The 15,742-nt window shown below is 53.4% G+C and overlaps 4 protein-coding genes across 4 annotated transcripts; 2 read left to right on the top strand and 2 right to left on the bottom strand.

Moving 5' to 3' along the window:
- Nucleotides 1-547: 547 nt before the first annotated feature.
- Nucleotides 548-3,244, bottom strand: PG997_006522 (zz type zinc finger domain-containing protein; the record flags this gene model as incomplete). The annotated part of the gene is made up of 1 exon (XM_066810837.1): nucleotides 548-3,244. The coding sequence occupies one exon, from the start codon at nucleotides 3,242-3,244 to the stop codon at nucleotides 548-550; it is 2,697 nt and encodes an 898-aa protein (XP_066669760.1).
- Nucleotides 3,245-8,408: 5,164 nt separating this feature from the next.
- On the top strand, nucleotides 8,409-9,899 carry PG997_006521 (CASC3/Barentsz eIF4AIII binding-domain-containing protein; the record flags this gene model as incomplete). The annotated part of the gene is made up of 3 exons (XM_066810836.1): nucleotides 8,409-9,023; nucleotides 9,062-9,366; nucleotides 9,503-9,899. 3 exons carry the CDS (start codon nucleotides 8,409-8,411, stop codon nucleotides 9,897-9,899), a joined length of 1,317 nt encoding a protein of 438 aa, XP_066669759.1.
- Nucleotides 9,900-9,915: 16 nt separating this feature from the next.
- Nucleotides 9,916-10,524, top strand: PG997_006520 (CASC3/Barentsz eIF4AIII binding-domain-containing protein; the record flags this gene model as incomplete). Its single annotated transcript, XM_066810835.1, has 1 exon — nucleotides 9,916-10,524. One exon carries the CDS (start codon nucleotides 9,916-9,918, stop codon nucleotides 10,522-10,524), a length of 609 nt encoding a protein of 202 aa, XP_066669758.1.
- Nucleotides 10,525-11,688: 1,164 nt separating this feature from the next.
- Nucleotides 11,689-12,246, bottom strand: PG997_006519 (uncharacterized protein; the record flags this gene model as incomplete). Its single annotated transcript, XM_066810834.1, has 1 exon — nucleotides 11,689-12,246. One exon carries the CDS (start codon nucleotides 12,244-12,246, stop codon nucleotides 11,689-11,691), a length of 558 nt encoding a protein of 185 aa, XP_066669757.1.
- Nucleotides 12,247-15,742: the final 3,496 nt, after the last annotated feature.

The raw sequence follows: 15,742 nt of genomic DNA, 5'->3' as shown, positions 1-15,742 counted from the left end.
CCGCACTGGAATGAACCCCTGTTCAGGGTACCTGGACTGCCCTCTTCCGGTGGGGCCGGGGTACATTATTAGTGCATCTCGGTACTTGATTGAATGCCACTCACTCACTACACCTACAGTCCGTACATCCAGCATTCAATAACTTGTCCAAACATCACGGCAATCTGGACAGCATATGTAGCAAAAGTGCCATCGCGTTATTGACTACTTGAGCTACTTACTAAAGTAGAGTGAAAACAATCTGAGCCTATGTAGTGTCATTCTGGTGAAGGGAGTGTTTCCGCGGCCCTATTCCGCCTATCGTACCGTGTCCTGCCTGTTCCTCTGCGACAAAATGGAAAATCTGCGACTGACAAGGAAAAACCGCGGTCCTTCCCCTATGTCACATATGAAATCGTGAAAGCAGCTAGTAACACAAGTCAACTATTTGTTAACCCCCTTTCCAGCGCGCCGTGTCCAACCCTAAAAAACAAAAAGAACCCCTAGAACCCCTGAATCAATCAAGTCCTTCTATCGGTCATACCGACTTGTCAGCTTACAAAACAGTCTACTTCTTCGTAGCTGGCTTGTGCTGCTCAAATTGGTACTCCTCGTCGGAAGCATCAAGGATATCATACTCTTCGTCCGTGAGGAATCCATCATCCGACTCGGCAGCCCAGTCCTCATCGTCGACGCAGTCCTCATACTCATCCTCGTTGTCTTGCGTCGAAGGCGCAAGAGTGCTTGTCTCGGCAGCTGCCTCAATCTCACTCTCCGACTTGGTCATGTGAACACTGGCCGACGGTGACTCATGCTCCAACTTGGGGATGATCATCTGGCTCTTGGCCATTTCGGGCACCTTGGAGTCCAGGATGGTCTCCTCCTGTGTCTCGGGCTGCGACGTCTCGACCATAACATCACACCACAACTTATGGCCAAATTTGACGCCGTCAGCAGTGGTCAGACGCCAGTACGAGATGGCCTGACCAGCACGGTCCGGTGTTCGCATCAGCACAGTGAATGGGAATTCTTGGCCCGGCTGCAGCTGGTTATAGCAGACAGTCGATTCGGAAGCCGAGACAAGTTCGTGGATGCCGGCGGGGTGCGTGGGATCGACAGCGCCCATGTAATCTCCGCCGACAAACTTGACCGAGCATCCCGCAGGCCAGGCTGTTTGGCCTTCGTTCTTGAGAACCCAAGTCTGTTCAAAGGTGGTTTTGGGTGACATGACGGTACCATCCTCAACAGTATCGTGCTTGAAGATGGCGACCAGCTCAGGTTCAGCCTGCGTCTCCACGACCGGCGCAACTTGCTCTGGCTCGGCTTCCTTCTCTACCTTGACTTCCGGTTCAGTCGGCTTGACGTCCACAACGGTCTGCACGGGGTTAACGGCAATCTCCGAGTTGGGCGAGGGGGCAGTCTCGGTAGATCGGCTGCTCGTCTGCTGGCGACGAGATCGGTCGCCCATAGAGGGCATTCGCTTGCCGTCCTCGTGCTCACCAGTGGTAGTCACGCTGACATGGCGAACCGGGGTCTTGAACTTGATCAAAGGATGAGTCTTGTTATGCGGGTTGGACGGGCTGGCCTCGCAGCTAGCGCAGAAATCGGTGTCATCGCATACAGCACACTTGAAGCGGTCACCAGTGATGTACTTCGGGCTGCTGCGGGAAGCGGCACAAAGGGGACCGTCACAGCAGATTCCATGGTGAACAGCACGCGAAACATTGCGACGCTCAGAAACCGGCTCGTAAAGCTCAACGAATCGGTGGTTGGGGTGGATGAAGGATGTATTTTGCACACACTCCGAGCAGTAATCCCAGTCAGGGCAGTCCAGGCACTTGTGACGAACTCCGCGAACATACTTGTCGCAACCATCGCAAATGGCGTTGTGTACAACGTTTCGGCCCGCAGCTAGACGAGCTGAGACGAACTGCGAGAATACAGTACCCTTTACAGCGGCGGAGAAGGCATGCTTCGGGTGGTGACCGTGCTGATCCTTGGTAAAACAAGTTTTGCACAAGTCGAAATCCTCGCAAGTATTGCAGTGGAGGAAGTCCTGCTCAGGGAACTCCTGCACACAACAGTTGCACGTGCGGGCAAAAGTAGAACTCCAAGTAGGTGCGGCAGGCGTGGTAGGCGCAGCAGACACAGCAGGTGCCTTTTCAACTTCGCGGATGGGGAGGCTCCAATCACCAATCGAACGTGGGATACTGGCAACAGAAGCACGGCTTGTTTTGGGTGCAATATGAGTGGTGCTGTAAGTGATTTGGCCATCCTGGATGGTCCGCTTGATCAGCCAGTGCTGCTCGTCGTAGCATGTTATGCCTTGGTTTACGCAGTCCTGGCAAAGATCGAAGTCGCCATCATCACAGGTAGAACAGTGATAATGGGAATCGGGTACAGCCCTGTCGCAGCTATTGCAGCAGACAGTGAAGGGGCGTCGGAGACGGCTGGACAAAGGAGATAGCTCGTCCAGCTCTGGGACAGCAACAGTACGGGGCACAGCGGCGGCCGGCTCAACTACCTCGGCTTTCTCGGCCGTCTCTACCGGCTCTTTGACCTCAGCCTTGGGTGCTTGTCCAATCAAGTTGGCAAAGGCTACCTGAGGATCAACCGAAGACGACGAAGGGCGGAAATCGATGAGCTCGGCGCCACTCTCATCCCGACGAAGGCTGATCCGAGGCATACCCCGTGCTCGCCACTGCTTGATGAACTCTGGGAACTCATCGGGTACTTGAGGGGCAAGAATTGTTTCCGGGAGAGTGGTCGGGACCGGGATATGCTCAGTGATTTGTGGCGGCATAGGCTGTTCAGGTGTTGAAACCGACTCTGCCTCTACCTCCTGCTTCTGCTCAGGAATATGCTCCGATTCCGGCTCCGGCTCCGGCTCATCCTCGATAGTGACAGCCTTTGGTGACCTGTTTTCCGAGGGCTCGGCTTGGGTCGTGACTCGCAACTTAAGCTTCTGCTTGGCCTTGGCAGCCCGGAAAAGCTGCTTGAACACCGGGATGTTGGTCGGTTCGAGGACAACGAAGGCAGCGGCCGAGTCCGAGTATCGCTCGATAACCGTCTTAGTTCCTGCAGGCACCTGGAGGTAGGCTCGGACCTGTAATGACATGACGGTCAGCATGGCTCCACCGAGATGATGCAGCTGATCTGAGTGATGATGGACAGGGGAACGTCTTATGCAGTAGCTTACCTTATCGTCCAGGGTGTTGGCGCCTAGATCACGCAAAGGCAGCTTGGAAACGACGTGTGTTGCCATCGTAGTTGACCTTGAGAGTGATGAGGGCATCGGGCGCCGCGGTCGACGGAGACGCCATGATTACCGATAACAATTGCTGTCAAAAAAGGGTTAGTAGGTTGATGATGATAATTTGATGGCGGTTTGATGGACTAAAGGTTGCAAGATTGGCAGGTTGAGTGGTGCAGCATGTGGGAAGAAGGTGCGTGGTCGGAAGGGATGGGCAGTGCACGTTTCAGGCAGCGGTATGCCCGGGCGGAAGCGAGGGAGGGAACAGGCAGCGAGAGGCGAGGCGTCATGCAATCGCAATCTAGTTATGTACATACATCGTTACTCAGACACCAATGTCGGGGAGATGCAGTTATACTCTGGCTCCTTAACAGGGCGGCGGATTGGGGATGATGTTATCGAGGAGAACTCTCGACAGGGCGGGCGAAAGGCGAACAAAGGTTGTAGTAGTAGTCTTATATTGAAATGATGTTTCGACCCGCTCAACCAGGAGCTTTGGAAAGCAAGCTATGTTAGAGATGTATTTATGTATGTATGTATCGTAATGTATGGGGAAGAATGGGGCAGTTGAGAAATGGGCCTCGAATGGAGAAGTTGATAAAGGATGACGGGAGGGAATGATTCGAAGAGGGATCGGTGTGAGGGAGAGAGAACAGGAAGTGTTTACTAGCTCGAGCTCAGGTAGGTCACGAAACTGATGACCGCCTGGAACAGACGGATGGGGGATGAGGGGGTAGGGGTAGGTCACTGAGTGAGTGCGCGGGTGCGCGGGTGCGTGAGTGAGAGTGAGTTGACTTACAAGGTGCAATCAGTCAATAGGTACCTACGGAATATACGTAGGCCTCACCTCACGAATCAAGAGAGTTCTTGTCTGGTGCTGGTACAGGTCAGGTAGATCGAGGTAGTCCTACACAGCTGGCTCGCTCAAACGGGCTGGCCGGGTTTAAATGGACGATGGGCTCTGGCAGGCTGCCGCGCAGGTATCGCAATCGCCCGATGGCTTTGGAGCTTTGGAGCGAGGAGGGAACAGGTGAGGCGACTTTTGATTGGAGAGGCAATCGTTCTTTTTAGATGGGCACATGTCCACAATTGCGGGGTCGGCATGAGGCTTGATTGTTAGGGTCCCTGTCTCCCTGTAGGCTGCTGTGGTTCGGAGCTGCAACACGGCCAAAAGCACTAACATCCAGTCTGGGGAGTCCCCGGCGCCTGGTCTACGTACGCTCGCCTCCAGCCCTTCACGCACGATTCGTCACGGTCGCCGCGGCCATTACCAAACAGTGAACAACAGCCACGCCTAGCAGCAATTTGCCTGCCAGTGTAGCAGCCAGCTGGAAGCCCCAGTGCCCAACTGAAATGGCATCATCCAGTAAGCACACCCGGGAAGGTGCTCGTTTGTTCTATTGAAGTCTATCTAGTCTATCAAACGGGAAAGCGATGCTTTTCTTTTTCATCTCCGGGGGAACTTCTATGCGAATGCGACGGTATGCAGGTAGACGTCATGTAGCCTTTGGAGCCGGCTTGGACTGCGCGCGTACAAAATAGGCGAGAGATCCTCAGGTTGGACCTTTTGGTCACCTTTGTTGCCGGCAGGCCCCGTAGTACGGCGATGGGAGCGGGAAGATAAAGCGTATTGCATACTTACATACTTAAGCATCTACAATTAAAAAACTCTTCCTAATTTTTTTGCTTCCTTGTTCGGTCGTCGGGCTAACCGTCGTAAGCACTTGTAATCCAAGCTGCCGGCTGATACTTCGATGTTTATATCGACTTCACCCAGTCAATGGACGGTGTTGCTTTTGCAGTCTATCTTTCAGCCACTGACCCATCCCGGTCTCAGATATCGGAAATTGCTTCACCGTCTTCCGATCAGCAATAACGTGCACTGAAGGACGCGTATCTGAGGTATCACAGCTTGGGCGAGTTGCTTCAAAATCCTGCCGTCTAGCATATACGGCAACGGCAGCTGGGACCTCAGTGGACTCGCACATTATGACTACATGTACATATATTTGTTTTGAGCTTCGGGTTATTACGGACCTGGCGCTTGCACACAGTGAAACATATACTTGCTCATGTAATAGTCTATCTTTGATATAAAGTCAGTATGTAAGAAGCATGCAGTCTCGCATACGTTCAACACTCTGGGCAAGATTAAGCCATTTACAAGCAGGGCCTCGTTCGTTTTAGCAAATTAAGAGCAAGTATCAAATGTATCTAGGTAGGTACATATGTATGGGAAGTCTATGGGATGGTGAGCTGGCTATTTTTATACCTAATGCATGAACCCAAATCTGTATACCTATCAGATCGGATCTTACCAATCAACCCAATGTATTCAAGAGTGGTTTTGATATACAAGAAGCATCGCATCAATTTCCAGCTTCATGGCCGTACTGCCGGGTATGACGTAGATCAGAAAATAATTAAAGTTTCTCGAGCATGTCAGAGCAGGATGACGGCGATCAAAATTGGTTCGATTTGATCACTGCGACATGGGTCTCTGACAACCGCAACTCAGCGTCAGCGTGCTCCTTTGGAACTTGATGCTTCTCCTCACGTGGTGCTGCGAAAATACCTACTTAAGTAGGTAGCGACAGAACAAGCCTGAGTTTTGGGCTACCTACATGTATTCAACAGACTCCAGGCACAGCAGTACATACTTACTCGGGAGCCATAGCTGGATGGTGGTTTTCGCAGCAGGTGGTGTGCATTTGCATTGAACGCGAGACAGTCCTTGGGGTGTATCAGTGGTTTGGTTACCTAATAGGTAGGTTAGGAGCATCTCCTAACCCAATCCTTCACAGAGCTCATCCCAAGAGTTCAGATAACAGAAGGGCGCTCGGATTTGGCGATTGCGATTGGGCGATGGCGCCCTTGCCAGCCTAGCCAGCTTGCATGAAGAGTGGTTTGCGATTGGGGATCGTTCATTGAACTGAGCTGGCAAATGCGGGTGGATATTTGTTGGGTCACTACATGTACAGATGTGGATGGCTCGTCTCTCGTGGACTGATTTCGAAGATAAAAAGCCGTGACTTCTCGCCCGTAGTTAGCTTCACTGCATACATGGGTCAAGATACCTGGCTAACCAACAAATCGGCCGTGAGGTGTTTGAAGCATTGCACTCAGGTTTTGTTTTAGCTGGACGAGAGGGATTGAGCGGATACTTATGTATTGAGAAACGTATTCATGCGCCTACAAATGTATGTAGGTAGGTTGCTGCGAGATGGCTTGCTCTGCCTGCCACAGAGCTCCACGTGCCACGAACATACCTGACAAGACATTAACGCCGATGTCGCCGATCCTTGGTCGACGCAATGACTTTGTTGTCTTGATAATTAAGTAGGTATGCATCTCCGTCACGCACCAAGTGGTGTATGCTTGATGTTGATTGGTTGTAGCGGATAATAGGTGCGTTTCCTTTGCATGTGCCAAATGGAATGATTGAATAATTGGTGATGACAGCATCAGCAACGGGAGCTACGGGATCGAAGGCAAAGGGGCTCCCGAGAGCGCATCGTCGTCTATTCATATCTATCTACATGTATGCACGCACCTACGTGAGCGAGTGCATTGAAAGAAGCCCGATATTGAGTGTGTATGTACTTCAATGGCGGGCACAGTAGTATGAACCTACCTACCTAGGTACATATGTAATATACCTTGCATATATGTCGATGATTTTCTGGCTTCATGTTGTTCGGTGTCGCTATACTTAGCCGTTTTGCTTCCTGGCAGGCTGGGTGGGATGGACGATCGCGCTGGGCCCCTGGTTGTTGGAGGCTTTCCACATCGGTTCCCCGGGGGGCAGCGACGGGAAGGTCTCATCGGCCACGATCAATCCATCGAAACATGCTACCTAGGCCAGAACGCCGACCGATTGCTGGGTTGCTGGGTTGCTGGCGTTGTAGTTCTGGAACCAACTGGGATTGATCAGGGAGCCAGGAGCCTCGTTCGCGTGGGTCCGCTCTTTTTTTGACCCTACCGCCTACCCAGGTTAGGCCGAGTACAGTTCACTCGGTCGAGTGTTGTTACTTCCAGTCGTCCAAGACTCTCGAGTTGGAGCTTGCCCGTCAATACCTAACTCTTACGTACTGTACTGTGACTGGAGCCAGGCAAGTCTACGTGCAGTCTAGGCCCTTCCGTTACTGCCAGGCCTTGCGGTCTTTTGCTGCTACACATCTGTCGAGGACCTAGACTGGCTGCTTGCACATAACCCGCTCGCGGTTGATCGCACTGCCTGCTCCTAGGCCGGGTTGAGTGTTGAGCTACTGTAGTGGTCGAGGGAGGTACATGCTTGGCTAAAAGCTGTGGAGTTGGGGAGTTGCCCGCCCAGCACCAGGAATTGGAAGATGGTGGATTGGCTCGACAGCCGTTGATTCGATGGAGCGAGGGTGGCAGGGTGGTGCTGCTCTGCTCTGGGCCGTAGCGTCGTAGGATGACTGCCAGCTTCATCCAAACTCGCTCATCATTCAGAATTCCCACCTCTACAATTCTATCTTCACAGTCACAACCTACGGGACAAGGCAGCCCACTCTCTCTTCTCCCCCTACCTCCTTTCGTGTGTGGGCTAGAGGTTGACACTTCTTCGTATCTGCTTTTCTTTCATCCAAGGTTGTTTTAGCCTGGAGGTATCTCTAATAAAAGTCGTCGTTGCTTCTGCCTTTTTTTCTGCCTTTCTTTGCTTGGGCCGCAGTGCGAAGCTGCACCACGCATACAACACAGCCTTCCTCCGGTCCGTCGGTCTGCTTGAGGGGAGGGGGCTTCTGGGCTAGGGTTGAGAAAGGAAGAAAGAGAAGAAGCGAAGAAAAGAAGGGGAAAAAAAGAACCAGAAGAAGATCCCCGGGAACCCTGGCTTCATAATTGAATTGCTTTGCAGCATTCTTCCTTTCTTTTGGACCACCGCAGGCGGGTCTTCGCCTTTTGCATCTCCCCCATTCGAGTCCTTCGATTCTGTCTACCTAAGGTTGCGTCAGAATATTGTCGTCTCACATGCGAGACATATCCGCATGAGCTTCTCCCAATAATCCAACGACGACAACGACGTCGGCCACAGCGACACAACCATCATCCAATTCCCAGCTCCATCCCTGGATGCCAAGCACTCTTGTGTCGTTTTCATCCATTCCGCACTTGAGCCTACCAAGGAGCCACCGATAATCCCCCATAACGACCGAACATGGCGGGACCTCGACGGAGAAAGATTGGCCACCGCCGTAGAGTGGAGGATGAAGGCGAAGACGATCTGGACCTCGACGACGACTCCCTCACCGACGGTTCGCTGGCCTCCGATGATGACGACCATGCCAACGATAGCGACACTAGCAACGTCGATGAAGTCTCGCCCACCTCGCCTGCAACGAAGAAAGCAGGTGGGACTGCGAACAGTAACGGTACCGCCAAAGCCGGCGTAGCATCAAGCGCTCCCGTGGCTGGTTCGGACACCGAGAAACTGTCAAAGTCTACCTCACTATCGAACAGCATGTCAGGCTTGTCCATTTCAGAACAGCCCGGGGCCCAGGAGTCGGGGCAGGGCGAGGATGTCAACGACTCGACATCTGCTTCCAAATCAGGTGCACCTATAGTCGTCAGCTCGGCCATTATGGATCAGCCACAAGACGGTCAACCGTTCGAGCGACGACGACGAGAACACGACGAGTACCGGCGGCGCCGAGACGAAGACCCCTCGTTTGTCCCAAACAGGGAGCGTTCTTCATGCACGATCACCGACACGCCGGCCCTTCCGCCAATGGGTTCCGACCTTTCGGGCGAGGAGGTCGGGGTAGAGGCCGCGGTGGGGGCATAGGAGGCCCATTCGCACCCTTCCATCAGCAAGTCCATAATACGGCGGATCCCACCGTCAGCGCACCCTGGGCTCACGACATGCACGAGATTGTTACGGAGCCTGCGCCCTCTCGTCAGCCGCGACACACGGTAGCCCACAGTGGACATTCAATGATGGATGACGGCCCTCCCAACGGCGACGGCTTTATCCCAACTTGCCCTTCGAACGCTACCCCCATCAACAGGACGTTGTCGTGTGAAAAGCATATCGGCAACGTACAGGTCCGAGTCTTCCTTCCGCAATACAAGGAGCCAGTCGTGTTCTCTGGTCATGCTGTCAAACAATACACCAGGTTGCCGGACCACCGGCCTCCCGCTGCGTCGTGATAAGCCTGTCCGCATCTCTCTGCCCAACTTCCCCCGCGCTACATCTTCCCGGCAACCGACAGATCATTCATCTTTATTCCGCGAGCAATGCGCCCTAATCAGCAACGCCTGCGGGGCAAGCCTAGATCTGGGCTTGGGTCGATCGGCGGCTTCTCCCCGGAGAACCAGCGTGTTCGGCGGAAGTTACTACAACGGCAGCGTTTACTCTCCGAGTGTTGCTCTTAGCAGACGCTCGTCTATTGCACCTGATCTGGGTCGTGATTACCTTCTGTCACCCACAGGGTCTGCCATCTCACGGCCCCCTATGCCGTTAGATGCGGCTCGTCCTGTGGTGCGACTACCCCCGCGAGTTGAGCCGCCCCCAGTGATGAACGCGGTGGGCATGGGTGAGTACCCGGCAGATGGGGCTGCCGCAGGCGGACAAACTACTATCAATGATCTGCCCCAACCTCAGATTCACCCTCTCCCCGCAGAAGCCTCCGGTGATGCAAGAGAATAAACACGCAGCTATCCCTATGCATCAACCAAAGCCTCAGAAGACGGTATCAGTAGAGACTATCGAGACACCGGCTATGCAAGAAAACTCGCAGTCTTACCAACAAGCCTTTCATCACCAAGTGCCTCTGCACGTTGGCAATGGCCTTGGTCATGATCATGTCCGTCATCCTTCGTACGCTTCTACAGGCACTCCGTTGTCGCAGATTCCGGAGCGTGCCATCCATGCGGCTCCTTTCCAACCTACGCAGTACACTCAACAAGGCTACGCCCCACAGTATCAGATGATGCCACAACAGCATGGGTATTATTATCCTCCTCAAGGTCCATACACAGCTCCAGCACCCCCATTTGTGCCTGGCGCTCAACCGCCTCAGCCCCAGGGAGACATGGACCCAAACAATGGACAGGCGTCGGGTTCGAACCTGGTTGCTCAAGAAGTCAATGGTATGGTTTACTACTATGACGCTTCGCAACTGCCACCCGTACCGTCATACCCGCCTTACTCGGCCCCGCAGGTCTATCCCGGCGCTGGCGGCGTCATGGGTATGAACGGCGTCGTCGCACCCCCTTCGGATGGCTACTACTATCCTCATCCTGGGAACGGCACAGTTTACTATCCTCAGTGAGCTAGTTGGTCGTTCACCCTCATCGATTATTTAATTGCGACTACCTATTTAACCACGTTTTGGATGCGGGACTACTGCACTTGTCTTTGTCCTACCGCGCCAGGTTTAGCACTACCGACCTTGGAGTATTACCACATATCTCACCTGTCCCCGAGAATAAGGCTTTTGGACAAATCCAACTTCAAACAATCATGCTCCCTGGGCTACTCTGGGCTATTGGGCTTCCACGCATGGCTGTCTTCCATGCCCAACCTCCAGCGATGGCATGCCCTTCTGTGCTCGCTGTTCGCGGCTCCCTCCTCTCTGTGCTTGCTGGCACCAATAGCTTAGTCTCCGTTACATTGGCATTATCCGTTTCCCGTCTTGGAGGACCACACTGTATCGGCGTTTGGTGGAGTTATTGCTTTACATTTGCTGTTTATGCTGTTGCGACAAAGCTTGCTCCCGGGGGAAGAAGTGTGTGCATAATGGGTGACGGTAGAAGTACCGAGGCACTTTTGTGTAGTAACATACGAGTCTTCGGGTTCATTTGACCAGCTGTTTGGGAGCTGTTGGGGCCATTTCCAGGGTCCGTGGCGGGAGAAAGTGGGAGCGGGAGAGAAAGGAGAGTGGGAAGGGAGAGGAGAGTGAGCGGTCAGTGGTGGTTGGTGGAGAGGAGAAGAGAGTAGGTACGCAGTGCGGAGGATAGGAGGAAGGAAGGCCAAACGAGTTGTCCGATAGCCGCCAGCCTAGCAACGTAGGAATTCCTAAAGTACTTACCTCCAGCGCCCTCCCGTTTCTCGGGGATCAGTGCGATCTTTCTCTCTCTCTCACACTTTATTCTGTGGAAGTGATGGTGTTTACTCGGTTTAAGGCGCTGCATGTTGTTGACATTGCTTTGCGTTGTCTTTCTTCACCCAGATCAGACGATCATAAATAGTCTCCCTAGCCCTGGTTGGGGACTAGGGATGGGATACGGGTCTATTAAGGACTAATGCTACTTGGTTGCAGGGCATATATGTTTCAAGTTTTTTCTTTCTTTCTCTTGTGGTTTCCCGCCAGTCTTTCTCTTTCTCTCTCCTGCTTACTTGTGCCTTTTTTCGTGTTTTCGTATTTCTTTCTTTCCCCAATTCGTGGACCGAAGGGCCCGGTATCAACTCCAAATTCTCACTCTCCCGGCGTTCCTCACCACCACAGCGAATTCCACTCCCTCCTCGCCTGGTCGTGCTGCTGCTGATCCCGCATCATGGCGGCGGCGGCGGCAGTCGTCGGCCGGGACTTGGGGGGCGCGGGCATCTTCTGGGCCTCGAGGCGCGCGGCCAGGTCCACAAAGGCCCGGTACTTGTCCGCGGAGCGGCGGGCGTAGTCGTCGTCGTGGTCGTGGCGGCCCGAGATCATCTCGCAGAGGGCGTGGTGCTCGGGGGAGGCGAGGATGCGGGCGGTGATTTCGTCGGCGGTCAGGCGGTGCTGCTGCTGCTGGGCCGTGGCGGCTGCTGCTGCTGATGACGATGTGGCGGGGAAGAGAGGGGAGGGTGATGATCGGCTGCTGGGCATGAGGGGTGCCGGGGTTGCCCTGGTGGTGGTGGACATGGGGGTAGGTGCGCTCGATTCATCGGACGAGGACGAGGACGACCCGATGGACGTCCTCCGGGCCATGGCCGGTGATGCCGATGCTGTGTCTGTGTTGCTCTTGCCGTCACGGGCGACGTAGGAGAAGAAGTCGTACAGGTCGGATTGGCTCATGATGGGCGAGTATGTGGGAGAGAGGAGATAAGAAGAACAAAATGGAAGAACAGAGAAACCACAACGACACCAACAAGAAGCTTCTTTCCTTCTGGAACCGGGAATGGGAATGGAGAAGAGGGGATGGGAGAAAACGTGTCGGTGCCCGGGAGAGGTCCAAGACGGGCTTTATAACATATGCATGCAGATGTACTCCGTACCCGATTGACTTTACGCATATACAGAACAGAAAAGGCCAAAGTAAAGTATATCGTGGGCGAGCTTGTTAACTTCCATACCTACTTTTACGTATTGTACCTTTTTTTTCACCACCCAGGTGAGTGAGTGGCTGGTCTGGTGACACTAAACTTACACCACACCCACTTCCTCATTGGGCGATACTATCGAGATCTCAGCCCGAGGGAGGGTAAGCAATATGGGAAGGGGTAGAGGCGGGTATGCAGAGTAGGAAAATGGGGAAGCCGCATGACAGACCAAGCAAGCAAGCAGGATTTGGGGGCACATACGAGCCAGTGAGACGAGAGGCCGTGTTTGCTTTGCCTCATTCGATCCGAAAATCATACTTGCTTACTTACTTTTACCCCTGAGGTTAGACAACACACACGCGAACGTATTCCAGCCATTCCCGTAAATGCCGCAATGCAGGAAAGTGCGTTGGTGGTAGTATAGAACGATATATTTTTTGGAGATAGAGAGACGTGATGAAACATAGACTGCATCTCTTACCTTCCCCAGCCAAGGTTGCTAGCTTAGGTAGCTAGCCAGCCAAGCTACGATGTTACTAGAAGAGAGGATCGAGCTTATTCCCATGACTACGCATGGTTGCTTTTCTTGTGGAAACGAGTGGCAGGAGCGGAAAGGGGAAAAGAGGAGATGACTGGCTATTTTTGGGTCACAGTCGCCAGGTCAGGCAAGCCCATGACAGGTCCGGCAGAAGGCCAGACCTGCTTAGCCCACGTATGAGAGAGACCGTGACAAGTTCTTCTTCGCATCTAGCCTACGGACAAGGACCACAGTGGGTATGTAAGTAAAGTAGGTATCAGTAGCTCAGGCCGGAAACCCAGGATACGGAGGGCCTTCATTCGGGGTCACGAACACACACCTACCTACTTACATTAGCTAATGTACACACAGCCTAAAAGGCTTGTTTCCAAGCCTCTTGGTTTCTGGACGTTTGTCCTAGAGAGAAAGTCTGTTTTAGGGTCACCTTGCGGCTCGCTCGTGACGGTTACCCGGTCCCAGCCAGTCCGTCCGGTAATGCGTGGCCATGGTCCAAAGAAGCTCAGATATGACGGCAAAGTAGTATGATGAGACGAAAACATCAGACCGCGTTGGTCTGGCTGCTTTTCCTTTTCGAGAATGAAAAGCGACGCTGTACTTGCTTGAGCCCAGCCAGAGGAACTCCCGGGGGGCTCACAAATGAGCGGTAAACGAAACAAGATTGGGGCAGCAGACAGGTCGGTGGGTTGGGGTTGGCCTCGACTGCTCGAGGGTCCAAGGTGTGCGGTCCTAAGGATGGATAGCTTCCTGCAAGGAAGGCCATGGAACAAAAGATGAGCCGATGCATCGTCCGGCACGTCTGCACGTCAGAAACGAGTCGGGGTGCTGATCCTGTTTTGGGCCGTTATTTTGCGTAACGGTGTACGCGTAGCAAGCAGCATTAGCCGTTGCCGGGTCACTTCCGCGCCGCTTTGTGCGAGTTGTCTGTGGTCCCCGTCCCCTGTTGGAGACCTGCCGTGAGGTGGCAGGTGGCCAGGAAGGAGGGCGGTAAAAGGGGTGTATGTGTTGTTGCTTTCTGGTGGTGTGGTGTAGTGGGGAAATTCCAGGCCAGTTTTCCTCTTTAGGCAATCCGCGAGGGGCTTGCGGGCGTCTGTTTGGCTGCTTGGGACCATCCTTGGGACCAACAACACACGACCCGGCCACCTGAGAAAAGGCGGGATTGGGGCTAACACTGGATGAATCAAATTCGAGAAGAGCACATTGACGAACTTTGAGCCAAGTCATTTGCCTGCGCCAGGAGCTACAGCCCCGGGATTGCCAGTCCAGGAAGCTGGCACGGCCGCCGCCGGCATGGCATGGTTGATCGCAAAAAAGTGCCGCATGGATTTCGCGGCAGGGAAACAAACAAAAAGACTGAGGGGTACGGCGGTGTGGTAAAAAAAAAAAAACCGAGGGTCACTTTCCCATGCCCAGAACCATGCCCATAGGTGCTTGCTTTCGTCTAAAACAAAAGTTACCACCACAGACATCGTCCATGTACGACCAACGAAACGAAGCACATGCGCCCCCAGGTCCCCCCTAGTGCCCGGCTCATGCTGCTGTCTATCTGCTAGGTCCAGGCCCGCTGACGGACGATCGGCGGATGCATTCCCGCCAGCCGGTCACTTCGGTAGCAAATCGACCAACCCATTCCCCATACTCTTCCATATCAAGTGCCATGAGGCATTTTCCAGCTCTTGTTATCCTGCTACATCCTTCCATCCATCCATCAAACCTCCCTTGACCTACTGCAATCGCGGCGCTCGTTTTTCGATAAGCTTTCTCAAACTCTCATGACTCTTTGGAAACAAACCCGCACAGAGAAAGTTCTGCACCGTACCGCACCGCATCGCGCGGGCTGCGAGCTTCTTCCTATTGACGCCCGAAGCCACGCAGACAGAGAGACAGGACGAGTAGTTGCGACGTACCTGTGTCCTCTTCACCCTCTTTCCTTCTTACAGAGTATCACGCTCTTTGTGTCACTGCGCCACCCCAGGCCCCAGGCTCCCTCACTCGAGCGCTCATCTCCAGATCCTGACATCCGGTCCATGTAGCATAAACTTCGCCCGAGTCTAACACCAGGCGGCAGGTCAGGCAAGATCATCAGTGCACGTCGGATTCTGAACTACGTAGAGATAGCAGCAAGATACGAGGGATTTTTTCTCTCTTTCCCCTCGTTCAATCTTTTTGTTGAGGTAGGGAGAGGCCTGTTAGAACACTCACCATATTAGCTAGTCGTATTTATGCTGTTCCACCTGACCCTGTGGCGCCCTTAATCGTATCCTATATAGGCCAATATGCCTCTCGCCGACCCAACGTATATGTTCATGCTAGATTGGCTTTTTAACCTCTTGCCTACCTACTTCGCTGCCAACGCTTCCATTTTAACTGTCGAAATCATATCAAAACACATCTGTATAGCCCTTCCATCTTCAATTTCGTACGAACTGTGAATTCAATCCCGTCGCACCAAACGAGAGGTCATCCCTGAGGAGGGGCGTTGTCCATCTCGCCCAAATACGTCCAGACCCCCGCGAGCCCACGCGACACAGATCAATTCGACAGAGAAACCAAGGAAACAAAGACAATGGCGGAAATCTGGCTGGGCCTCTGCCTCCTCCTCATGACGCCCCTGGGCATGTCCATCCAACTCCTCCTGAAGCCTACCGACTCGTACAAGCGTTTCCATGCTTGATGTACACTCGGGCATGCGTCACATTGAATGCCAAAGAAGAGG

The sequence above is a fragment of the Apiospora hydei genome (genome assembly GCF_038363865.1).
Source record: "Apiospora hydei strain CBS 114990 chromosome Unknown utg000005l_segment0_segment0, whole genome shotgun sequence".
NCBI classification, from domain to species: Eukaryota; Fungi; Ascomycota; class Sordariomycetes; order Amphisphaeriales; family Apiosporaceae; genus Apiospora; species Apiospora hydei.
This window is presented reverse-complemented; position numbering and strand designations above follow the sequence as displayed.